The sequence below is a fragment of the Cupressus sempervirens genome, chromosome 9 (genome assembly GCF_028749045.1).
Source record: "Cupressus sempervirens isolate cs-2001-9-10 chromosome 9, ASM2874904v1, whole genome shotgun sequence".
Taxonomy (NCBI): Eukaryota; Viridiplantae; Streptophyta; class Pinopsida; order Cupressales; family Cupressaceae; genus Cupressus; species Cupressus sempervirens.
In genome coordinates, this window is record NC_143126.1 from 730583531 (window position 1) to 730611234 (window position 27704).

The 27704-nt window shown below is 34.5% G+C and overlaps 1 protein-coding gene across 1 annotated transcript; it reads left to right on the top strand.

The window, feature by feature from the left end:
- The first annotated feature begins 530 nt into the window (after window positions 1-530).
- SNM1 (DNA repair metallo-beta-lactamase family protein) lies at window positions 531-27704 on the top strand. The gene is made up of 9 exons (XM_089801875.1): window positions 531-1195; window positions 14442-14622; window positions 14938-15177; window positions 15288-15432; window positions 15609-15743; window positions 19556-19622; window positions 24770-24847; window positions 27169-27221; window positions 27315-27704. Exons 1-9 carry the CDS (start codon window positions 724-726, stop codon window positions 27411-27413), a joined length of 1470 nt encoding a protein of 489 aa, XP_089658001.1. The 5' UTR covers window positions 531-723; the 3' UTR covers window positions 27414-27704.

Consider the following 27704-nt stretch of genomic DNA (forward strand, 5'->3'; position numbering starts at 1 on the left):
TAAACTTCAACTTTTCCTTTGAAGACCTAACTAAATGTCTTAATTGATTCCAACTTATTTTAACAAATCAATTATTTTCCAATATCTCAATTGAACATTGACCATTTCTATTTCCAAGTTTATTTTAACTAATCAATTATTTACAAGTCAATTAATTTTTTAATGCAAAAACTTACCTAACTAAATATCTCAATTGATTCCAACTTATTTTAACAAATCAATTATTTTCCAATATTTTAATTGACATTGGCCATTTCTATTTCCAAGCTTATTTTAACTAATCAATTATTTACCAATCAATTAATTTTTTTAATGCAAAAACTTTTTCAGCTAAACATTGGCCATTTCTATTTCCAAGTTTATTTTAAGTAATCAATTATTTACCAATTAATTAAAATTTTTGATGCAAAAACTTTTTCATCTAGAAAGATAAGAACTTTTCAATTTGAGGAAAATTGACCGTTTAAGCCTCTTATAGTCGTTAGTGTAATGAGCACGTCACTAAACCCTCGAATCTGATTAATTTGATTAATTGAATGGAGCGAGTCTGTTTCCGTCTACGAAGGTTCTGAATTGAAAAAAAAAACACTCAAATGGAAAATAAAACCTCGTCTTTCTTTCCCGCCGCAGGGCTTCGCAGTCTGTCCACTGAAGAGTTGGCGGGGTTTAAATTTGAACTAGCGTATCAAAGCTGGTCTCAACATCTCGTAAGCCCACGGTCACATGAAGCGCGTAAAGTTGCAGGCCGATGACAATTGTGAGTCCTCGGAGATCGGCAGCTCGCGGGATAGAATCTCAGAAGACGAAGAAGAAAAAAATGCTAGCGATAAGGAGAATTTGTTAACTGAAAATCTTTACGAGCTCGATGAATATGGAATCCCCTGCGAGGTTAAGGGCGAGGGTTCTGATGAAGGCTGTAGGTCACCTAGCTTTGCCCAGTCCTTTTATGCAAGCGGTGCCGATTGGACCTCCCTTCGCTCCCATGGCGATGGTGGAAAAGGAAAAACAGAGGCGAAAACTCAACTTGTTCAGGCCAAATTGCACATGATGTGGGGTCTGAAGAGCACGGAGAAGTCGGTGGAGGAAGCGGTGCGCCCGGCTGAAAGGAAATTGTCTAATTTCAAAGCGGTTGGACGCGGAGGAATGCGTCAGCAGCAGGGGATCAGACCGTGCCCTTTCTATAAAAAAATCCCAGGTGTGTTCCACTTTGTATTTATCTTTATTTGAATAGAAAGAAAGGTATGAAAGCCATTTCATTAGTATATTGATTTAATCCGCCCTGCAAGTTGGATATGTCTAAATATTTTACTGTTAGGAACTCTCTGATACTAAGTTTTGAAGGGTAAGTCTAACATTATTTTATTGTAGTTATCCAGAGGGATTCTGTAAGTAATAATTTAACATTTAAAATTTAAAATTATTAATATTCTACTTTTCTCTGATTGAGTTGGGCTTCAGTAGTCCAACAGGATGTTTCCATGCAGTTGCTTATTTTTGTTTACTTTTAAAGTCTTGGTATTATATTATGTAAATTTTGAATGAAGTAATGTAAAATCTTCTTTTATTTTGACGTAGTTCATTTGGTTGAGATATTGTAAATTAGCTGTGAAAAATGGAGGGACGAGATTATGCAGATGTTGCATAATGGATTAAAAATTTAAATGTCGCATAGTTACAGATTTTCTTCCTTTTTTTTTCATTTTTCTTTAAATTTTACTTCCAATTTGTTTTTGTTCACCCATATAATTACAAATATCTATTATTCATTTATCAACTAATTAAAATAATTAAAAAACTTTATAATTCGATGAGACCACTAATTCCTGGAAATTTATACAAAAATTAAAAGTTGATAAAATCCTTCCTCCAAGTATGGTCTGATATCTAGCTGCTCTCTTCTATTATAAGCTATTTTGAAGCTAATGTCATGGTCCTGCATGATTGCATAAGTAGGTTTTTGAGTAGAGGTGGTCCCATGAATATTTTAAATAAGAGGGTGAAGAATAATTTAGAATAATTTCCTATTATAATGTATCAACTACATTTTGGGAATTGAGATTATAATGATTGTATTCTTTTTTCCATTTTTACACTTTTCCCCATTTTTCTGTCCACATTTCACTTCCAAAATGTTCTTGATTAATGACATTCATGTACTTCATCTATATTCATATAACTACTTAAAATAAACCAAAAAACAAAATAGTTGTGGAATTACTATCTCCACAAAAGACTCCTAAAAAAATGAAATGTGGTTGCTAGACAAAATAAGCTATAAGTAGTTGCATGGGATTTGTTGATGGGTTTAATATGAATGCACCACCCAAGAATAAAATACTACGGTATCTTGATTGTTATCCTCTCTCGAGCAAAATCATGTGTATGCTAAGATTGTAAAAGATCATAGGATTGACTCCAAGGTTCTTCAATGTCAGTTCTTGATTGTGATTAAGCTCAATGGTTGATGTAATATGCTGGTATTACGAGGAGATTTACATTATTGTTTGCAAGGTGATTCAGACAATGTTGGCTATGCGAGTTTATTGAAACAATATGGCAATGAAAGTACTTTATTGAGATTTTCATGATATTTATTGAAAAGTAAATGAGTTAGTGTTCAAGAGTTCAATTCTAATCCTAAGAATTTGGAATATAAATACTACTATGATGAAATCTACCAAATTTTCCTACTCCAAGTTCAACGCTTACACAAAGTGCAATCTTCAAGAGTTGTGCAAAGAATTTTCGTATCCCAGTGAACAACATTATAACGAAGAATAAACGTCAAAGATAGAAGTAAAGCATCTACTCAAGGCCTCAAAATTTACCTTACATTGTGTTTAGGAATCACTTAAAAACCAAAGGAATGAGCAAGATGATTCCACCATACAAAACTGTCAATCACATTCATCTAAGTACTTGAAAAATATCTCTACTCTAAATGAGGGAATAATGAAACCATTTAAGCACCAAAACACTTAAAGTAATCACCATGAAACCAACAATGAGAACTTTATTATCTATCAGAATAGAATAATGTTTGTTTAATGGTCATCTTAGTTGATCTTTAGTTTATTAGGGAGTTTCTATTGTCATCTTTAGTTCACGATTGTTTCTTTAAGAAATGTACAACAACAATGATTTACCATAACATGGTATTAGAGCGAGTTGATGGGATTTCATAAGATTCAGCGAATCTTTTAAGAAAACACCGAGCCTCTTTTGATCTGGATTTTTTTCTAGAAATTCGTTTTTTGATTTTAAAAAAAATGAAAAATGTTTGTTGTTAATGAAATTTCAAGCGGTTTGTCTTCGAAGATTTTTTGTTTAAAATCACGAGCCTGGTTGAGGGTTTTGATTGTGTGATTTCTTGGTTTGAGTAAAGTATTTGGTTTTTGAAGGTTACTTGCATGTTCTTGCACATGCATTTTGTGAGTTGCATCTACTTGCACGTTGCTTACCTATATTGTTTTACCATGCAAAGTCTCATGTTTTGCTACATGAAGATTTTTAGGATGGGTTTTTGTAATTTTTTCCCTCTAAAAATTTTGATGGGTTCTTATAATTTTTCCCCTTAAAAATTTTAGATGAGTTTTCATATTTTTTTTGCTAACAACATTTCTGATGGCTTTTCATAATTTTCCTCTCAAAAAATTATGGATGGGTTTAAATAATTATTTCCTCAAACTATTAGTTGAGCTTATAATTTTTTTCTCAAAGATTGTAACGCTCCGCTAGGGAACCCAAGAGAAATTAACCTATTATATTATAATGTTTATTGAAATTTTTTTGAAGTAAAAGCCTATGCAACATTAAGATAATAATGTAGAATATCAAATACACATAAGCAATACAAATATAGTTTCCATTTCTCAAGGGTTCCTTAATGTTAAATCACATTTAAATAATTATTACTAATTAGATTTAACTACAAGTACAATGTCCATAACCATAATAAAATATCAGATACATGATCTCATAAACAAGTACATAACTAATACAATGAAGTACATCCAAATACGCAACATCCATTGCACATGTCACAAGGTATGTAATGATAATAGAAATACAAGATATGTGAAAACATAGGTACAACATTTAAATAGAAAGTCTCCACGATATAAGAATAAGAATGGTATATAGCATCAATGGGATATCCCACATCGGTGCCAATTTATGGGGGACCCGAATGGTAAGACAGTCACTACCTCTCAACCTTGTGGTAGCCTAATCAGGCCCACTCCCATCGTGCTGGGGAGATAATGTAAGATCCACACACGAATATCAAATTACAAAATCAAACCCTAGGCAAGATATCTTGAAGGTTCTCTCTACCTCAAGGGTACCAAAACCTATTGATAATGGAAAGATAACAAATACTGAAACAACAATCAAGCAAAACTAAAACCACATAGCACAGTCAACCACAACAAGTACCAAAACCATTGAAGAACAACCATTGAAAGAATATCAACTTCTAAATCAAAATACCAAACATCAAAAGAATAATAACCAATAAATAATGAACAATCATCAATAAGTATCAACCACCAACACTAAATAACACCGACTAGAAGAAGGTACAAAAGCTACGAAGGAGACTTATGCTACATATTAGGGAGTCTCATCATATGGTCAAACTACTTGAGTTACCATGGATTGGTCTCTCACTAGACCCCAAACCCTCAAGTGTTGAGTTACCCTAGACTGGTCACTCTGGACCTTGGACGTTCAATGTGACCCATTAAGAACTAGAATACCCTCTCATGAAGATGAGAAATATCATTCATCTCTCTCACTAGGCACCATCTAGTTCCCATCCTTAGCCTATACAAGCACTCAAGGCATGGGTGAGGCAACATCTCTATTTATCTTTTTAATGTGTGTCTAAATATATTAATTACAATGTTATCACTTATTACACAACTTACAATGAGTTACCCTAACACTGACCAATTTGGGCCTCGAACCCCTATTGCAAGCCACTCCTTAAGATATACCAAGACAACCTCCCCTAAGCTCATAATCACAAATGTTTCTCATACCACGAAAGAATAATAATTGACTTCGGTTCCATAGCAGGCAATCGAAACTCACATTGGTTCTCAAACCCAAAATATCATAAATGCCCTCTAAAAACACATAAAGAAAGATAATCAATTCAGTTCTATATAAAGATAATTGGAGCCCATATTGGTCCTCAAACCAAAACCTTATAAATACATGTTGGTCCTCAAACCATATCATCATAAAACACACTCTCTTAAAGTGTTCACAAAATAATTGGTTTAAGAAATCAGGTTTGGTAGAATAATCACGACCAACTTAACATCACAAAAATAGTAAAAATACCCATGTCACATAGACAACAAATCCAAACCCTCTGGTGTACTACTTTTAAAGCCGACATAGTTGTCATATGAACAATACCAAATAGAACAATGAATACATCGAAACAAATTAAACACCAAATCAATCTCATTTGTATAAAACAAGTCAAGTGTTTACTAATGTCCAGTTTGACTAGAAATATGTTTATATAAATTTTTAGGCTAATATACTTATTTAAATAAATAAATATTTAAATGTAAAATCTCTTTGTGCATATAAAATGGCATGCCATATTATCATGTTATTAATTTAAATGGTTTTTATTTATAAATGAGTTAATTAATAATATATATTAATTCCATTTCTAGAATATTAATTTGAACTTCCATTTAAATCCAATATTAATATTTACTTTTCCTTAATTCATAGTATAATTTCAAGTAACGGAAACTTAAAATTATATTGTAATTAAATTATTTACCATGTACCTTGGGGATGCATCCTCGCCCGAAAAGCCAAGGTTTCCGAGACGGGGACTTCCCTGGGATGGGCGGATGGGTATGGGACGTCCCCGGTACTTGGGGACTTCTGGGAGAAAAAAAGCTGTCCCTGGTACGGAAAGGGGATGTCTAGAAGTCCTTTAACTATACTGGGGGCAACGAGTCGTCCTTGTTTTTTGTGAAGCTTAATTTTTTTTTTTTTAAATAATTTTTTTTTTGTTTGTCCCTATTTGGTTGTCCAGTGGGCTTTGCCTCTCCAAATGTCCTAAAAGGTCAAAAAAGACCACATTGTGGTTGTTTTGTCATTTGTTTGGTTTTGCCTGTGAAGTTGGAGTGTGTTGCAACTGGTTGGGTTTTTCATTTTGCAAGAAGAGGTGATTTTTTTGCGTCCAAGAGTTTGAGCAGCAGTCTGCTTCATTTTTCTATATTTTGTTTTCTATGTTGAACTTGAACATGATGATGAAACTTTATGGCAGCCCTCTAGCCTTTGGGCATATTTAGATTTCTAGATTTTTATGATGTTGTTCACAGCTGAACTTATATTTAAATATTTTTGTTCACATATTGATGTGCATATTGACAGTTAAGTATTGAAATTGGTTATTATTTTCTAGATGGCATTCAAATGGTGTATGATAAGGTTCTATAATGTTTAAATGACATTCTTTGTGCTTAGTTTCATATGAATGACATGTATATTTGCAATTTTCAGTGTATATTTTAAAATTTCCCTATATATATAGCTGTCCCCCTGTCCCCAAAATCGCCAAAAAAATTTGTCATCCTAGAAACTTGTCTTGCCGTCCCCCCAGTCCTCGTCTCGAAAACTCAGGGGAACATAGAGTATTTATAATTTTACCCATAAAATCAGATAATTATAATTGGATGATTATATAGTGAACTCCACTATAACTTCTCTTAAAATAAAGCCGAATCACATATATATATAAAACTAACTACACTTGCATTAATAAATATATAATAAGTTATATCCAACTAGAGTTTAACTACACTTAAAAAAGTAGTAGTATTAAAATTCACTTATAAGAAAAACAATTAATATTTATTTATTTAATTTTCAAAATAAGTAAATAATAAATTATATGGTGGGTTTATAATTGTTTCCTCGAAAATTATTTGGTGGATTTATAAATCTTCCCTCCAAAATTGTCTTTGTGGGTTTATAATTTTTACCTAAAAAAATATCTGCTGAGTTTTACTAATTTTGCCTAAAAAACAAAGCTTTGTATTCTTTGATCCGTGTCTTCGATTTTGTTGTCTAGTTTTGATTGATTTTTCATCTAAAAAATCCTGTTTGTTTTTTCCACTTTTTTCCCATAAAATTCGTGGCTTTTTGCAGAATGTTCTGGGACTGAGTAGCCATGGAATAGAGAAGATCAGTCTTTGGATAATTTGAGAGATTGCTGATCTCCCTAGGTCACTTCAACATTTGAGCATAGTAATTGAAAGCTGATTCCTTTGTATTCACAAGTAGTCCAGGACATGGGACAAGAATAGTTCTTACAAAGTTTATTGATATCTTCAAATGTACGTTGAGGCATATCAGCTTGTTCCACTGGATAGAGTCTTCATATTGTCATTTTGTATCCCTTGAAGAAAAATCATCTTAATAGATTTTGGGTTTTGCTTGTTTTCGAAGAACTTAAAGAGTGCTGCAAGCTGAATGAGAGTCTCTCTATGTGCCCCTCAAGTGCTTCCTCATCCTTTTACTTCATGTGAAAGATCTCATCTTGTATGTAGCTCACCTTACAATATTCTTATTTCTTAGGAATTGCTCCTTCATGTCTGTTCAATTATCAGCAATGTTCCTTCCAAACCCCTTGAACTAGTGCAAAGATGTCTTTGAGGGTCATTGAGAACAACCTCAATTTTTATGCAGAGCAATTCAAAATCAAACAAAACCATATGTGGATCTGCACTTGCAATCCCATGGAAATTTGGAAGAGCCTAATGTGGAAATATTATTCATTAGTGCTTTGTCTTCAAGTAAAGCAATTGGAAAATCTAGGTGACTTGATCATTATTGGCAAGAATTCATGTAGCTTCCTCTTTTTTTTCTTGTCAGGCCATTAAAATTTCTTATGGTAAATTAATGATGTTGTACTAAATAGAGGACATAAAATCTCCTTATACATATTTACAAAGACAATGTTTCTAAAAGACAATCATGAGCTAAAGATGAAAATAGAAACTACTTAATAAACGAAAGACTAACTAAGACTATCATTACAAAAATATTACATTATTTTAATACCCACTTTTAATAGTCATTGTATAACTACTATCTTTTGATCACAAATTCTTCAAAACATTCTTCTACTGCTGCTAAGACCCTGCCTGGAATTGCAAAATGTTAATGACCAACAAGCCATCTAATTTGATGCTGGGTAACAAACGTATTGCTCCCTATGGCCAGAGACATTGAGACGAAACTGAGACCACAATTTTTTGATGAAAATTGCCAAACCCTTTTGTAGACAAGCATTATGCCCCAAAATAAACTGCAAGATGATTTACCAAGAATTTTTGCAGATGAGTATTATGACTCAACATAGATTGTAAAAACCACAATTATTGTGGTGAAGAATCAAGCAACACTAGATAATAGATAATAGAATATTATGGATTATAGAATCAAGTAAAATCTGACAAATAATTTTTGTGGAAAATATTATTAAAACCCACTAGAATTTTTTAAACGGAAATGAAATATGAAAACCCATCATAATTTGTTTTTAAAGGGAAAAATTATGAAACCCATAAGAAAAATCTTCATGCGGTATACCACGAGATTTTGCATGGTAAAGCAACACATGCAAGCAACATGCAAGTACATGCAACTCACTAAATGCACAAGCAAAAATAGACAGGTCACATGCAACAAACATGAAAACATTTGAAAATTAGACACTTTTGCTTCGATCAGGAAATTGCGCAATCAAAACCCTTGACCAGGCTTGCAATTTTCAGCAAAAATCTTCAAAGACAAACCACAAAGTTTTCATAAAATATCTCCAGCTATTTTTTATTTAAAAAAATCGAAAAACAAATCTGTGAAAAAACTCCTAATCATAAGAGGCTCAAATTTTATGACCAACACACTCTGATACCATGTTATAGTAAAAATTGATGCTATATTAAACAAAGGAGATGGAAACTCCTTATGTAGATTTACAAAGATGATATTTCTAAAAGACACAATTGTGAACTAAAGTCAAAAATAGAAACTACCTAATAAAATCAAGGCCAAGATGAACATTAAAGAAACATTACATTATTTTAATATAAGTTTCTACCGAAGATATTTGAGGAACATGCTTTGGCCTCGCCAAGACATCAAATGACAACTATTTAGAGACAAACTTTGGCCTTTGCAAATTGTCCTCAAAGACTCTTTCTAAAGCCAAGTACAAGTTTTCTGGGAAACCTTTGAAGCTCTCAGCAGCTTCAACAGTGTGTTGTTCTATAATTTAAGTAGTATATTCTTTGTCTAAGCCTCCAAAATTATTATTCTCTTTGTCTATACTTGCAACAATCATAGTAGAAGATGTTTTTGGGAAAAATATTTCTTACTATCATGTCGATGATTCATACACTTAAAGGATCTTTACCTAAAACAACACAAATTGGGATTTAAAAAGCGGGGTCAGGAATCATAGGTCTTCCTCGTGAGAGCACTAGTCCTAACTTAATTAAATCAATATGTAGGTCCTTGACACCATTCCCAACAATAACACGAAAATGTTTGGGCTCAATTATGCTCTTATTGAAACAGGATGTGATTGCGTGAGTATGAAATATCTATATAAATGCTGTGAGCTACAGGTATTGAATGAAGTGGGCTGAGTGAATGCAGTTCTTAACAAGGAGAGACATTAAAACAATGAACAATGATAAGAAAGAACGAATATTTACAACTGGAAATAAACTGTCTTAATTGTTGGAAACACTCATAAATGTTACATAATGTTAAGCTATTCTATGTGCACCTTAATACACTCATTAAGCTTCTTGCTATCAATCAAATTGGTACACCCTGCAACAATGTTTATATTTATTACTCATAGAGATTTAATGCATAATAAAACAAAAAGTAACACAGAGAAATGTAACAAGGGAAGTAAAACAACTAATCTGCCCATGAGTGGGCCCTATTTCATTAACAGTGATTGCTATCCACCCCTCAACTATTTGTTGGAAAAGAGTCACGTTGGCATTTGGACAGGCAAAAGGTGACGACTAATACTTTGCATCACAAAGACTTGAAGTATTGTCATTAATTGGCAACCGGTTGATAAAGGATGAAGTTTTGCAAGACAATGCAACCACCGCTAAACTAGCATATTGGTTAAGACAAGGAGAATGGTGTAGTCAAGGCTACGACTGGCAGATAGACACATAAGACAGTAGAGCACAGATCATCTGAGAAGAGTCATCAAGGATGTAACAAGACAAAAGGACAGTCTGTGAATGATGTGACATGCACGCAGGAAGAAGAGATTGAAGGGCGCAAGGACACAAGTATAGGTGTAGACTTGTTGGAAGACAGACAGGCCTACGTGAATAGGCACCTATGTATAGGTAGTCATGGGTATTTTGTGACGAACTTGTCTATGGAATTCAAATTTTGAATTCAAGATTTGAGTGAGATATTATAAGGTTTTGGTGCCCAGATGAAAAGAGGGTATATATATATTGTACAAACTTCATTCTGAAGTTGTTGTTGTTGGAGAGCGTAACTGTAGACTGAGCACTGAAGAACATAGAGCTAAATCAGAGAGCAGATCGGTGCAAAAGCACAAAGGAGGAGGAAGTGAACGAGGACAATTCATAGGGGCAAGCTAGAACAGGAGAAAATCAAGAAACCTTTAAGATAAACACAGAGGATCTACAAGGCAAGGTGCGCCACACTTTAGATCTTAACCTTAATTTGCATTCTTATCATTGCAACTATTGTAAGCCTTTAACAGGGCAGACTTGTATGTAAGTCTTTGAAATCCTCTAGCAAGGTATCTCTCAGAAAGAGATCTAAAATCCTCTAACAAGGTAGCCTTAGCAAGCTTATGTAATCATAACGGATTATATACATTCCTAACAGGATGTGTTCTTAGAAAGAACAACTATAGTCTTTAACAGGGCACCCTTTTACTTGCAAGGAAAGGCTAGTGGGTATACTACTCCCACCGTGGTTTCCATCCTCACATTGAGGGTTTCCACGTATAAATACTTGTGTCATTGATGTCTGCTCTTTTATGTGATCTTGCATGGTTCTATTGCATATCTTTTATCATAATTTTGCTGGTTAAACAAACTGGTAGTTAGAAGAGTGAGTAAAGTAGCTGTAGTGACTGGTTTGAAAGTTCGTAATGATTCAACAGCGCCCTACCCCCACCCACCCGCCCGCCCCCCCTTCTGCGCAGTACCAATTGGGACCAACAGTGTTTACCAATTAGAATAACAGAATGTCTTTATTCATCCAAACAATCGTACAAAACATGCAGCAGTTAAAGATTGTTGCAAGAAAAATGCATATAATACGTGTCTTTTCTTATTTGTTCTATATATTTTACTTAGCCAGTTGACTTTATTTATATGCAAGATATGAAAACTGATTATTTACAATTATAACATTTTGTTCCTCCCTTTATGCAGTCAGCCATAGAACAACTGTTAACAATAGGCTGATGGTAATACACACAAGCTGGAAGTTGTTTTTGTTACTGCCGTTCACATGTCTTAGTCATATTACAGCTGTCAGTCTTCCTGCAATAGCTGCAGGAGAAACATATAATGTCCAACTGCAAATTTGTTTTTCTTTGAGTTCTGTGCTTATCAGATACATGTTTCCTTGCTGTCGAATTGCCCCAGGAGTCTTATTGGTTTGTAATAGATACAAACGTTCTTCCTGCAGTAATCAGCAGGATGATATAAGAGGTCACACTCTACTGGTTAATCACATTGGTAAACACATAAATAAGCGATTTGAGCTTCCTGCTATTTTCTTTGTGAAAAGAGTCTATTCCAACATATTTAAGACATTGAATCTTGGTAGCAAGGTTGCCTTTGGAGTAGGTAGATAGGAAATGATGAGAAAAGGAGATAAAAAGGAATGGAAAAGAGGAAAAAATGTGTGCAAACTGAGGAAATGAAAGTGATAGGAAAAGAGTAAAAAATGTAATCTTCTGACTTGTCACTGTTGATCTGAGAGCAATGCTTAATCAAGCTGCTTTAGATTTCTCTTCTCCACCTTGTGAAAATTGTTCCAAGTAAAGAAGTTTGTGCAATCATTCTTCTAATGTATATTGGGGTTCATATAGACTTTAGTTGGGTCATCAGCCAAAACGAGCCTCTAGCAGAGTAGCTGGAACACCTCTTTCCCTTCCTGGGCACGTGCATCCCTGTATCCAATACGGCCCAGATACAAATCAGATATTGTACACACTCACGGCCCGAAAACCTTGATTTACCAATAGTGTTGGATACTGTGTGAATTGATTTTCTTAAAGATTGACGTAAATCTTCCTAATTTTAATTTTGAAGAGCTTCATTCATGCAATTTTTTAAAATTGTTTTGATATAACAAAACCAACGCCAAATAAGAAAGACAAATGAATTTTTTTTCTATTTAGCTTCCCATTTTTTTGGGGATATCTTCCTATGCAACTCTACTATTTTTATGTATTAAAAATTGTGAAATCAACTTCAATTATTTATGTGGCAATTATGTGTCTATATTGCTTTTGAAGTAATAAAAATCTACTATAGTACCTTACAATATTTTGTTAAATATATGTTATATCCAGCTGTATCCATTTTGGGGTTCTTTAAAATTGGCTGTATCTATATCTGTATCTGTGTTGATGCAAATTTGATCTCTAGATCTTCCACGCATTTAAGAATCCCCCAAAGTCATTGAGTGACTTTTAAGATGCTAACTAGCCATTCATTGCCAGAGCTCAGTGCACTAGAAGAACTTTTATGAGCATAGATGCTAGCCAAGCGGTGGAGATCTCAGTCAATATTGACCATATTCTGAACAAGCAATCTTGGTTCTGAAAATCAATTAAGCATATCTCTGCCAAAAGGGAGAGAAATTAGGACTGCAGATTTATTTTGATTTCCAATGCACCAAAAACTTTTGGCTTTGGGTTAGCTATTGTTTAACACGGTCATGGAGATTAAGACTCATGTTAATTTATTACATGCATAAAAATATCGGGCTCATAACTTCCTTGAATTCTCTAGATAAATATGTCGCTTACAGTTCAGTCAGCGATTGAGTATGATTTCTGATATACAAATATTGGCTTTTGCATCAACTTTATTTCATTGCCACCCTGTTTGAGATACTTGATTTTAAGCATAAGTCTGCAGTAGTTGTCACAGCTGATGTGGGATGTCGCAAAGTAGGCTTCTCAGGGGTTGAATTATAGTTAAGCTGGACTTTCTCATCCTCATTCCAACTATAAGATTTGTTGCTAGCTCTATATTATTTTACTTGCTTCTCCTGTACATGCATATCCTACCTCTGTGTTGTGAATTGGCAGCTTTGGCACAGAAACAAATTTGTAATCTGTCCTGACACCTGAACAACGAACACATCAAGAATTCTAGCAATAGAGTGGCAGATTGAAACTAGGGTAATATAATAAGGGCATTTTTTTCATTGAATTAAGATGGATAAAACCTGATTTCCAATAATTCGTAACTATACCTGACTAAGTTAGAACTAGACCTTTCTAGGAATTTAGTTTCTTTGCCTTTGTTAGTTGCAAAACTAACAGTATAACCTCTGTTGGTTTGTTCTATGACCTCCACACAACCATACACATATTTCCAATCTATTTCCAATTATTAGTGACCCATTCCCTTAAAGTTTAGGATATGTATGCTTAGAAATACATATATTTCCAATTGTCAATCATCCATTCCCTTAAAGCTAAAGTGATACAGTTTGGCAGATGGATGCCCTGTCTTTTAGTTTCCATAACTGGTGAATGATTTCTTTTAATGGCGTCTCTTCTATTAGTTATTTATTCAGTTATCCAATTGACGGTCATTCTATTTTATGGCTGTCTTCTTGTTAGCTTACACTACCACCATCGCATTGAAATTTAAATATCTATTGACAAAGCTCATTGGTTTTTGCTCCCAAATAGAAAATGCCTCACCCCCCCTCACCCATCCTCGTCATCATCCTTACCCTCACCCCTCACCCATCCTCATCATCCTTACCCTCACCCTTGCTCACCCTCACACTTGTATAAAGGATGAGCAAGTGTGAGGGTGAGCAAGGTTGAGGGTAAGGATGATGAGGATGGGTGAGGGGTGAGGGTAAGGATGATGACGAGGATGGGTGAGGGGCATTTTTATCTTGTTTCACCTGGAAATAGATATAAAAGTGGGAAGACTTGAACCACGTATTTTGGATGCTATAGCTAAATCTCTTCCTTTTTGATCCGAGTATTTTTATTTTGTTTACAGTTTCCAAATGTGAAATTGTTGTATTTCATTGTTGCTATCCATTCAAAATAGCCTACTTTACCTGAGGTGATTTTGTTGATGCTAAGTTATTATCATTTTTTACAGGTACATCCTTTACGGTTGATGCATTTCGATATGGATCAGTAGATGGTTGTAGTGCATACTTTTTGACACACTTTCATGCTGATCATTATGGTGGTTTAAGCAAGGGATGGACACATGGTCCAATATACTGCACACCGGCTACTTCTCGCCTATTAAAGTTGTGTCTTTCTGTAGATTCAAAGTGAGTTCTGAATAGAGAATTCTGAGTTTCGGAATTCAAATTAGTCTTCACAGTGCATTATGTACTGAGGTTCCATTTAGGCCTACGCCTTAATTCTCTCTTTCTGATCTAATAGACGGAGTGTCTTTCTATCTTGGGAAGTGGAATGGTTGTCTATTTTTTTTCTTAACCCACACTTAGTATTTGTTATTTACTAATATAATTCTGTAAGGCATTTTGCTTAAGTCCTGAGAAAGTCTTGAACTGAGCATTGACTAAATAATAATTGTGTTAAATGTTTTCTGCTGGATGATAAAAGAATTTTCTTTGCTTCAGGTATATTCATCCCTTAAAAATAGACAATATGCATGTTATTGATGGGACTAAAGTCTTGATGCTTGAAGCCAACCATTGTCCCGGGGCAGCCTTAATATTTTTTGAACTTAGTGATGGGAGGCGATTTCTCCATACAGGGGACTTTCGGGCCTGCAAAGAAATGCATGGCTATCCTATATTTAGAGATGTGCATATCGATGCTCTGTACCTGGATACAACGTATTGTAATCCTAAATACAGGTGCAGCTAAGCAAGCATTGTTCTTTATTTTATTTTTAAATATTTGGTGTACAGTCACCTATGTTTGTTTTCTCAGCTTCCAAAGGAATCTGATGGTGATCTTTGTTCAGATTTCCATGCCAGAAAGATGTCATAGATTATGTTATTGAAGTTACAAAGAATGTACTTTCTAAGAACCCAAGAACTCTAGTTGTGGTTGGTGCATACAGCATTGGAAAGGAACGTGTCTTTCTTGGTATTGCAAAGGCACTTGGGGTAAGAGTAGCAACATTGTCTGCTTCTTTGAAACGAATTAGTTGTGTTTGTATTCTTATGCTATAGAATAGGTTTGGTCATGGAAGATCTGTATGACACATGGCGGCGGTATTTTTTAGGATTTTGTTTTCTGTATCAGCTGACTTAAAGCAGCTGCTTAGTTTTGAGCTATGCAGGTGCAGGTCTACGCTGATACTCGACGGAGGCGCATTTTGACATGTTTAGATTGGCCTGAACTGTCTGAGAGGCTTTGTTCTGATGCACAACGCACTTTTTTGCATGTTTTACCCATGTCATCTTTGCGTCCTGAGGTGTGTGATCTCTTTCCAATGGATTGGTAGCTTTATTTTCTGTGGACATACTTTAGTCCTTCCTTGTTGCAAACAAAGAAAGAGTCTTTTATTGGCAGGGTGACCCCTTTTTTGTATAATTCACTTGTACATCCTTCTTTCCTGTTTGATTATGAAAATTGAGTCTGTTTCATATTATGTAGGCTCTATGATCTAACTGAATTTTTGTTGTCACGGAAACCATTTTCAGGGATAATTGGCCTTGATTTTGAAGTAAAAAAATTCAGGGTGTTCAATTTAAAATACAATTTTTTTTGCTGTTTTGTAAGTAATGGTAAATATTGGAAATATGATTTATCATTAAACACTTTTATCTGCATGGTTTGTTAACAGAGTCGTATGAAGTTGCTGATTACCTCTTGTTTTGCTCAATAAACTATTTTCTAATGGTTGTCTGTCAGATCAGTGGTTGCACCTTGCAAGAGACATTTTTCTATGCCACTGGTTTTTTGTCCAGTCTAAAATCCGGTGTTTATTTTAAAACATATTGTTTACCGCAATATAAATAAAGTGAACAAGTGATGCATAATGGGATAATGATTGAATACTTTGATCTGCATCTTGTACTGTTTAAGTTGTACTAAGTTGTTGATCACTGCTTGTTTTGCTCAATAAATGGTTCTATTGTAGTTTATCAGTTAAAATGGGCATTTCTTGCAAAAAACGATTTTTCTGCTAGGGTGGTTTGCTACTTGATCTATTTATAAGGTTGTCAAGTATTTTTTTGATTAATATTTAATGCTTACAATGTTGCTGGAATCCGTGGCGAAGGTGCCTTTGTTGCAAGAACTGTTACATTTAGCAGACATTTTGCATTTTGAATTTCCCTCAATGCAAAAATCATAATGAAGGCCATTTCTTAGGCAACTTTACATCTTCCATAGACACTTCTATGTTGAAAAACAATATCATGAAATATGATAATGTATATAATTTATTCAGTTGGTAAATTTAGAGAGGGTTCTATTGGGGACCTCACCCATAAACTCTAAAAAATCTATGTTCAACCAATTTTGTGGAATGAGGATTTTAGAGGTTGGGCTGTTGTGTTTCTAGGACAGATTCTATTGAGGCTATTTAGGGGATGGCAGTAGACAGCTATATGGAAAAATAGAAAAATTTCAAATATCTTAATGATAACATTGATAAGGCATTCATTATATCCATTATAGATCCTTAATACACAACATCAGAGTTGAATTGTGAATGCACATAGCTGAAGAAATTACTACGTGCCAAAACTCAAAATTTAATTGCTTCCAGAATTCATTGTTGATGTCCATATGATATGAATTTAAAAAATACATCAAAATGCTCTAAGGCTGCAAGTTTGAACTACAAACTGACAAAGTCACAGAAACATAGTGATAGAAAGTACGAGGCTGTCCCTAATTGGCATTTGTCAAAACTGCATTAAAATTGGAGTTTGAGTTTGAGCCATTGCCACCACTAGGAGTGATTGCCTCATCCAATTGAACTCCAACTAGTTCCTTTCGTGTTTCCTTATCAATTTGGGTGGCATCTTCATAATCATCATCTTACCATAATATGGAGAGCAAGCTACATGGAATGGAGTACCATTGGCAAACAAGAATTTTCCTATGGCATCATCTGCCTAATCCTTTGTTTTTGCACATTGAATAAATCTACCAATGATTGTGAAGATGTGGGACTAGTCATCTAATGTTTTCCCTTAGGCTTTGCAGCCCTTGAATTGGATGGATTCAGTGGGCCTTACAGTCTTCAAAGTAAAAGAGGAAACTATAGACCTCTGATGATCCTTACCTTTTGGTGACAAAGTAGCAAATGTAGGTGCTTCATTACAACCCCGTTAATCTAATGTTTCAGCCCTACATTTCAGGTTCCATCCCACATTTTTACATGCATATAGATCTTTTCCTCAGATAAGAAGGAAGTAAACATTAGTTCTAGTCATGCTAAAAAACCATTCAAGTTTACACGCATGTTGCACTTCCATTTTCTAGTACCCCCAGCTATCATAGGCTATGCTGGTACCTTTGCAAATCATTTTAAATGTGACTTCAAATCAAAAAGGCTGTTAGATCCATTTTTGTAGGACTCGAGAACGGCAGCCATAATTTTGACTAGAACTTCTTGTTTCAGTTTGAATGTTAGTGTCACCCCCCATTGTTTCCATGCTACAATCATTGGATGATTCATTTTCAATTTCTATTTTTATTCAGCTTCCTGCCCTTGACCCTTATCCTCACACATGCTGTGAGAACTCATAAGGATAATGATGCTGCAAGAAACAATGACATTATTTTTAGAAACCTCAAAACTGAGATGTTCCCCTGACATTTGCACCTCTCAAGAATTTCACCATTTTGGAAATTTTTTTTTTTGGGTGGGGGGGGGGCATGATGCATCCCTGTGAAACCAGGTGTACGGTAAACCAAATAGTTTTAGCATGCTTATCTAGGTGTCTTTCCATGTTCCTTTATGTTTCCTGCCCCATCCTTATGTTCCATATTCCTGCAAGGAAACACAATCTATACCTACTCTGGAATTATAGTGTTTTATTGTCAAACTCACTTCTTGTAATGTGAAACTATCTGCCATATTACCCAGGCCCATTTTCTATGGTTACCAATATTTAAGGAGAGCTAAGTTATTTGAAATGAAACAAAAACAAAAACCCACAAAGAATGCCACAACAATTGACCATGCTTAAAAAAAGAAAACCTAGTCAAAAGATTTAATGGGCAAATGCTTGAGAATCTCATCTCGGTCTTTCTAAGGTTAGCTTTTTATATTCTGTGCTTTCTAAGATTGCTTTACATGAGTGGTGGTATTTTAGAAGGGAGAGTAGTAAATGACAGCAGGGTTAGTGCTACTTTGTTGGAGATATGAGGAACAATTTTGAGCATCTATTTGAGCACAAATAAATTTTAATTGTTATTAAGTTCTCAAGGTTTGCCCACTTTTTCATCAATGGTTACGAACTTGTTTTTTATAGGTCTAAAACAGCGGTTTAATACATCTTATGAATTTCATGATCACGAAGGAGAATGGAGATGATACAATGTATCATAGTAAAATAAAGTGATGACAGTTTGGTTACCATATGAAAATGATTACCAGCATCTGTTGAATAAGAAAATGTAAATTGAAGACAGTCCATCACGTGCTCTACTGTAATGAACCATGTGAAAAGGATCTTTTTCCATTCTATGGTGTGAAATTTTTAGATGCCTCTGAATTATGTCCAGGATTTTAGGGCATGAAAGTGCCAACACATGTTCAAGTAGGGTTAGGTTAGGTTAAGTAAACTCATAGTTAATTTTTATTCTGATGATCCAAGACTTGCATTTCTGTGTTATGATGAAGGCTTACTTTTATCAGCAGAAGAACTTCTTATTTAACACTTAATAGAACTTGGGTGCTGTTCTTGAATTTTTTGTAATGGGAGTGTTCATTTTAAGATCATGGATTTTATTTGGATAGTTAAAAGGTCTTTCCAGTATTGGTTTTCTTTTTGATAGGATGATGTTGATTGCAAACAAGGTTAGTTTTGTCAAATGTAATATTGGCAAACTCTACTGAGGATGAGATAGAAGTAGACAAGGTAGATTAAAGCCTATACCTGCTGTTCACCTTAAAAAATTTCATTATAAGCTCATTTTTATGTATGCAGCTGTTGAGCTTTACTGATTTCAATACCTTTGAATGCATGGAGAGTAGATATGCACCTACATATTGGTCTTTGACATCATTAATCAAAGTTATTTGTATGTGTTCATTATTTGCAGAATTTAAAGCAATACACACAAACCTTCCGATCTCAGTTCACATCAGTGTTGGCCTTTCGACCTACAGGTAAGCAAAATGGACAAATTTTTATGACATTTGAAGTCTTCGGCCTGTAGTTCTGTATTAACTCTCTTGTGAGTATTTTTTTCATACTCAACCTTAAACTAGAGGGCATGGCCTGTTTGCTTCTGGGGTATGATCAACTGTATCTACAATACTACAATATGGTCTGGTTTATAGAATCTAGAAAATTTCAACCTTGCTAAAAAAATTAAATTGAATTTATCTATTAGTATAGATGTTTTGAATTCATCTATCTGAAAAATGTTGAGAAACATCAATTTCAAGCTGTTCTACTTATTAAACTTACTGTATTTTACTTTGAAACTATTTTATTTACTGCATGTACATTTATAAATAAATTTTAGTTTTCAATTAAGAATTGTTTTGTTTTATGTACATTAGTTACTTTGTTCTTATTTGAAGAGCTAGTTTAGTTTTATTTGTAACTCTTAATTTTACTTTTGGAAATGCCACCATCTATTATTTCAATTATTCTTTCATTTTGTGTTTAATAGTTCCATTTGTAGGAATAATATATTTTTAAATTTTAATGTCTTCATCTTAAAATAATAAATATTTATTTTTCTGCTAAGTAAATATTATTTAGTTTATCATACTCTTTTTTGTTGTTGACAAAGTAAGATAACTTATTTTTAATTTTTAATTTTTATTTTATTTCATATGTTCTTTATATATATTAATTATGGTCACCAATATTTTTAATAGTTCAAGTCTCAAAAAAATGTTGGCCATGTTTTGTTTTAATGTACACAGTTATGCCATGAGACTCCTTGCTACTACGATAGAATGCTTTTTGGCATAATTAATATAGAAAATATGCCAATAAAAAAGGACCCTTTTGTAACTTAGAGGAAGAAACCTTTTATTGTTGAAGAATTTAACATGAAGATGTACGATCCAGCTCAAAGCATGCAAAAAGTTTGTGTATTAGAATGTGACCAAATGTAGAGGAAACATTCAAACAAGATAATTGAGCATATGTAGGCCTCTTTTACTGATTCCAATGTCTTTTGACTCAAATGCCACAGTTGCATTGTTGAGCTTAATTTAGCAAGTAAAATGTTTTTTGCAACATTCTATTTGTCCCACATCTTTTGGGACTTCAATAACCTTGAGATCTTGTTTTCTTATAGATACTCTATTAAATGTAATGTTTTTTTGACTCTAATGCCACAGTTGCATTTTGAGCTTTGTTAAGCAATCAAAATGTTTTTTGCGACATTGTATTTGTCCCACATCTTTTTAGACTTCAATAACCTTGAGATCTTGTTTTCTTCTAGATACTCTATTAAATGTAAAACTGATTTTGAATAATTAATGCTTATCTGATGAGGGGATGAAAAGTGATTAGATGTAGTTAGGTCTCTCTTAACAATACCAATATTTGGAGGGTGAAGGTGAGAAAATCGTAAAGAACAAGGCAGTGCACGTCTGTCTATTTCCCTCATTAAAAGCTCAAGTCTTTTGAGTCCAATGCTACGGTGGCATTTATGGGATTTGTAGTTTGTCACCCAAAATGCTTTTGCAACTTTCTAATTCACTTCCATGTCTTGCTATTTCTATAACCTTGAAATGTTGCTTTTTTCATCTATCATCTATAACTGTATAGCTGGTTTTCTAATAATTGATACTTATGTGATGAGAGGATGCGGTTGAGGTACATAGGAATGCATTCAATATGTTAGTGTTCAATGCAATTGCTTGAACTGCAATGTATTCAATAATTGATTTATTTATTTTGATTGGTAAAAGAGTTGCCATCCTATTGAGACCGAGTTTTATGCCTGGCTTGAACGAGGTGGGGCTATAGTTAGGGAGCCACCTCCCCGAAGAAACATAATACCACTGTGAAAAACCCATTAACATGTTATTACAGTTTAGCACTGCAACTTTGCATCATCTTTGGGGTAAGGGCATGAATGCATATTAAAAGATCCTTCATCCTTTAAACTCTTGTCCCCCTTCTTTGACACTACTTTCCATCTTAGTTACTGGATTTGCGCGTCCAGGTCCGTATTGGGTCCGGATTTGCGAACCAGTTTGTGCCAGATTTGTGCAGGGTCCGGATTTGTCTGGATTAACAGACCGCAAATCCGTACGAATCTACAAGGTAAAATCCAGACCCTGTACGAATCCTGCACAAATCTGTCATGAATCCACGCGGATTTAGGGGATTCCGACGCAAATCCCCAAGGACCCGCAGGCTAAACTTGGAATAAGTATACTCAAAGCCACACACACGCACACACGAACCCTTATGAATCTTAATGGGAATAAAATATTCACAAATCCACAAATCGGATTCTTAAACTCCACAGAACTATCTCAGGTTGGATTCCTTTCAGCCATATACATACTGGTCGACTTTTTAGTCATATCAGCTTTCATTGTCACTATGCCACATATAGCATTAAGACTGTCCTTTTTCTTGCTCAAAGTGCTGCTCAGGTCTGTTGGAGTCCTGCTCATTGAGTAGTGCTCCATTACATCCTCCTTTTTAATTCAACATCTTTGGGGTGCCTTCTTGGTTCTTATCTTCTTTTCCCATTGAATAATGGAGTTGGGAAAGCTCTTTCCACCAGGTAGCCATTCAATCCGATTTACTCTTGTCATAGTGAGCAGTAATGTACTTTTTGAAAGCATCATCTACATCTAAAAGGATTCCCTTTGCAATCCAATGATCGCAGCCAACATCTATTTGAAATTTTTAATGGGAGCTCCTTTGGGATGTCTTCATCATGTCCAGCTCCATTAAGAGATGGGCGTAAGTAGCGTTTAAAAAATTTAAGTGACCCTTTGTCCAACAAATTACTGACAACTTCAAAGCAATGTTCAAAACCAATATTGCAGAGGAAGTTTTGGAATTCTCACCCAGATTGGAATTTTGGGTACCACGGTTTTAACATTAGTAGGTGTCACTGTTTATTCTCCCAGCTTCATTGGTAATCCCAAACGATCTCGTTCCTGTTCCGCGCATCATCAAAAACTACCACAAAAATTCCTCGAGGTTGTGGATACGTTTGAATATCTCCTTGCAGAATGGGGTCCCATTTTTTGTGATCCACTCATTTAACTCACTGAGGCTCAGCCAAAACCCTTTGAAACTCCCAATAAGGTCTAGTTCTGCAAAAATATCTCTTGTTTTTTATCGCTTAGCTTTCCAGCTCCTCATCTAAAACAACCATTACAGATTTGGTGGTGTGTGGGATACTTTGATTAGGCATCTCAAGCTCACCAATTTTTCTACCCTCTTCTGCTCCACAAATCCCATGCTACTCTTCCCTTTTGTTTCTCTAGATTTATGACAATCGAATTGTGCCCTCTATACCCATGTGGAGCACCCACTCTCTCTGGTGCCTGGAGGATTAATTGTTTGCCTACAAATCAAATTTGAATGGGGGCTGCCAGCTATTGCCATTACCACAGAAATCCCTTCTCCCATCCTTCCCCTATTCACTCCCAGTCGACCATTCTTCCGTACTCCCTTTCTCCATCCCCTTTGTGGCATTGTACTTTTACAATGCCCAGCTTGCAGGTTTTATCCAATGGTTATTGCCTGCTAATCTCTCCCGCCTCTGCAGAAAAACTCTAGCTGCCAGAGCAGAAGAGCAGAACAGAGCAACAACATCGTACTTCATTTTTAAATAACTGATTTCTTACAAAGCTCTAATTAACTAATTTAAATCTATTCATTTTAACATTTTGATTACGAATGTTGCACTTCTAATACTATGTTTACATATTTGGAAACAATATTCTATTTGCCTATTATCTGCTGCTATGGAATGTGTTTTTTTATGTATCAAATAGGATAGAAGTCTTGTGCTTAATGATACTAAATTTACAGGTTATGTTATTGAACTACATGAAAGAGATAGTCAACTCTTATAGCAATTCAACTTAGTTGAAATTTTGTACTATACCTCAATTTGAGAGGTTGAGTGCATTAAATACATGGAGGAGGTAGAATTTGAAAGCATTATCATCAGTTTGATATATCATCCCAACTTTTCCATGCCTCAAAGGTTTAGGACTTTTAGCTTGACCTTGTTCAAATAAAGTTGTGTTTTTATCCCCAACTTGAAATGGATTCATTTTTTGACATTTGTTATGGCTATCTTTATTATTGGCTTGAAGCCTTGAAATGCCTTGTTTTTTTTCAGTTAAGACAAATTTTCTTGATCTTGCTAACAGATGTTTTAGTCCATGCTATCTCAGAATTCTGTTCTTGTCTCAATTTCAGTTGTACATAAAAACATCAAAAGTGTAAAGAGATAACTAGCAAAAATATGCTTCAAAGGAAGATTTGTCAGTGGTCATATGCACTGCTCGATTGCATGAATGTTGAAACACATTCTTGGATGCCTTCTATTTTATCTTTAAGTCACATGAATGTTACATTAATTATTTGTTCAACAATCTGGCTGTGGACAGAAAGTGTTGGACCTCTTCAACTAGGCTTTTGTTTTTTGACACAATGGGCTTTTAAATTTGCACAAGCAGATTGAATTTTTCAATGAGACAATGGTCCCAGCCAACTCAAAGTGTACCCTAAGATTAGGAAAAATATATATCAGCAGCCTGCTGACCTTCTATGATTTTCAAACACATTTATTATTATTTTCTCAGACAATCAACTAGTACAAAATAGTAATCATGCCCCTTCTTTGTTGCAGGGAAATCTATACAAAGTCCATGGAAATACTTTCCGATAGCTTTTTGGGTTCTGCTAATGACTGTTATAAACCCAATTTATTTTACTTGGGTTGGCATTGTTATGGAACCCTCTATTAATAAAATTGACTTGAGACAACTGGTTGACTGTGACACTTTCCTGCATTGTATTCTGTGTCTTTATCAACTTTGCACATTTTCAGTCAATTTCTGCTGTACCATCTTTAAGGGATGCCTATGCATAATTCTTGTTTTCGAATGATCCATTTTGAATTATTATGAGTAAGCTCCTCTGGGTTTATGCATGTTTTATAGATTGTGTAAATTGGGACATGTAACTTTCATGAGAAATGGTTTGGACACATCCAATGAATTTTCATGGTAAGCTAACATTTTGCCTAAGATATTTTTGTTTATGTTTTCTAATTCTTTTCCTCTATGTTCCTTGATTGTAGGGTGGACATACTCTAATAAAGTTGGGAGTGTGCTGAGTTCTATTAAGCCCATTACTCAGGACAATGTTACAATCTATGGTATTATCCCCTCTCTCTATACATGTCTTGAATCATTTTGTTAATTGTACATATTAAAAATAATGCATATGTGGCAATTGTCCTACCCGCTTTTCTTTTGTGATGCATGCTAACACTGTCCCAAAGGAGTTTTCTTACCATCCATTGAAAAGTAAGATCTTGCATTAGCGATTAAGTGATTTCTAATCCCACTTAGAAATTTTGAACTACCCACTCCTTAATTTCTTACTTTCTACCCACTTAATATTTTTGGCATTCCACTTGCATTCGAATTTGACTTATTTATAGAATATAACAATAGTTAGCATTTCAGGATTTGGATGACATGCTCCACCTATCAGACAGAATGCCATGTCTTTTAGGACATTTTCTTTCATGATCTACTATTACCTCCACATTTTTCATGGCTTCTTCCAGTGAAGACCACTTGAATCATGCAAACTACGCGCCTTGTAGTGTAGCCCTATTTGCACATTTGGGTTTTCATCTGCTCATGCCTTCATGTTTTCATGGCTTACCCAAACAAAGGATTGCTTAATATGCAAACTAGTTGCCTCCAATCCTTTGCCAGCAATAGTCACACATTGAGCAGTGACTACCAATATGGGTTTCTCTCTACATGGAATGGTATGTTATTATAATACTAAAAATCTTCACCAGGTATCCTTACTAATGTTCCTCTTGGTTCAACATAGTACCTTTGAGCCAAGGTTCTGCTAAGAGTATTTCAAGGAAAAATGCTACTTCATGAATGCAACTAATTGGAGCTCTTTCTAATGGATGAGCAATACATTTGTGGACCAAGACAAGAACCTACTATTTCAGTAAATAAATTAGAAGGAATTTATCAAAGTTGCAGTGATCTTTTTTATCATTTTCTAAACTGCTTGTAATATTTCGGCCAAGGAGAACATTCATCTCATGTGTAACTTTAGGCTACATTGCAATAATCAAACACAAATCTGTGGTAGTGATATGTGGAAGGTGGTATTTAAATCAATTGATTCTTCCTTTTATATGAGAATTATAATAATTGTATATACCTGTTTTTGACAACGTATCTGATTTACCATGTTTTCAAGTGGGACCCTTGGACATGCTACTATTATATTAGTGCAAAATTGTATACCATTGAATGCTATTATGTAATTATTTTGTAAGAAAAACCTTAAACAAAAAGTTGCAACCATAGGAAATCAAAATGTAAAACATAGCATTAGAACTAGTTATTGCCATAGGATATTAGTGTGTAGGCTGTAACCACTCATAGTTGAAAGATTATTTTCATGGTAAGAGAGGAAATGCATTTGAAATAGAGATATCGAGTTTGAGTTGTAGATGTCAAGCCAAGAATGATTTCTGTGATTCAAGGTTCTCTTTGTTTTTAATGCGACTTGATTTAGAATGAACAATATAAATGGTAAACAAATATTACAAATGAGATGATCATTTGATTTGAAGTTACATCATGCAATGACATGGATACCTTATGTTCTTGACTTAAAGGCTAGAGGTGGATTGACATGGATTGTTCTGCCTACCATTTCCTCTTTTTATGCAGGGCATTATTTCTTGTTTCCTGGTCTTTTTAAGGAGAATAGTGAACTTGATGCACTAGGGAAAAATAAGAATCAAATGTATCAAAAAGGATTTTGAAAACACACAAATTTCCAATTTGTTTCAACTTGGGCTTTGAAATTCGTCCATAGAGTCCTTACATAAACAAATGCATTCATGGCAAAAAATGGTGCATTTATTGAAAATATTACTGGAACATCACATAAATCATGCTTGAGACATTTTTTTTGTTAATGCAATATAGGAGGATGGGTTATTGTTCATATTTTCCTCCGATTAATAGTTAGTATTGTTTAACTATCTCAAGGAGATAATACAATCCTCGTAATTTGCAATGTGACACATGCCCTCACATAGATCATAGTTAAGAAAATATGTTACAGTGAACAAGAGAGATGAATATAATCTGTGAATCACTTCAACCCAAGAGGCTTCTGTCGCACAAATGTCTCTAACCAAAGGAGCATCTACACAGTTTCCAAATTGTGTTGTAGATTAGCCTAGTACTCTCCCTGGAGTGCTTTATAGGTTTTTCACATGCTACATATGGCTTATTCCTATTGAGTTGTCTCATTTAAAGTTTTTTAAGGACACAAATTTTTGTTTCCTCTACATCTTCATGTTTGATTTTTGGGCTTATATTGTGCACTTTCTCAATAAAATGTCATTAATAATGGTTGTAAAATGTCAATTTATACTTGTGATAAAGTTATGTTGGGTGTATACCTACCTTATTTTTGCAGGAGTTCCATACAGTGAGCATTCAAGCTTCCTAGAACTTCAAGAATTTGTTCAGGTTAGTTTACTTCATCAAGTTAGTTTATTTTTATTTGGGCCATCATTTTAACTGAAGATGTTTCTGATGTATCTTCTACTTTTTTTTGGGTAGTTCTTGCGACCAAATAAGATCATTCCAACAGTTAACATTGGTAGTTCAACTCAACGTGATGCAATGCAGTCATTTTTTCGACAGTGGCTATCAAGATAGTGAATACAAACATGTTAAAATGAGAAGCTGTTAAGCTCGTTGCATTCTATTTAATCATACCCCAGTTTGTTGGGGAACTATTTAAAATTAACTTGTGTTGAACGTTGGTATAGCTAAAATCTTGAAATCATAAACAATGTGACAGTTAAGAGAATGAGTGAGCCTGTCTTGACGATGACCATGATATGACCATAATTACATGTAGCTTGTACTCATATCTCACAAGTAGAAGAATAGTGACCTTATGTGTCTGTATCATCATTAATTAACAAGGAATTTACAGATCCAGAA

What these genes read in the sequence shown, in the direction of transcription:
- SNM1 (XM_089801875.1), top strand. Translation starts at nt 724, where the DNA reads ATGAAGCGCGTAAAGTTGCAGGCCGATGACAATTGTGAGTCCTCGGAG. An exon ending in TGTCATCTTTGCGTCCTGAG is followed by an intron (nt 15,744 to 19,555) that starts GTGTGTGATCTC and finishes CATTATTTGCAG; the next exon opens with AATTTAAAGCAATACACACA. An exon ending in AACTTCAAGAATTTGTTCAG is followed by an intron (nt 27,222 to 27,314) that starts GTTAGTTTACTT and finishes TTTTTTGGGTAG; the next exon opens with TTCTTGCGACCAAATAAGAT.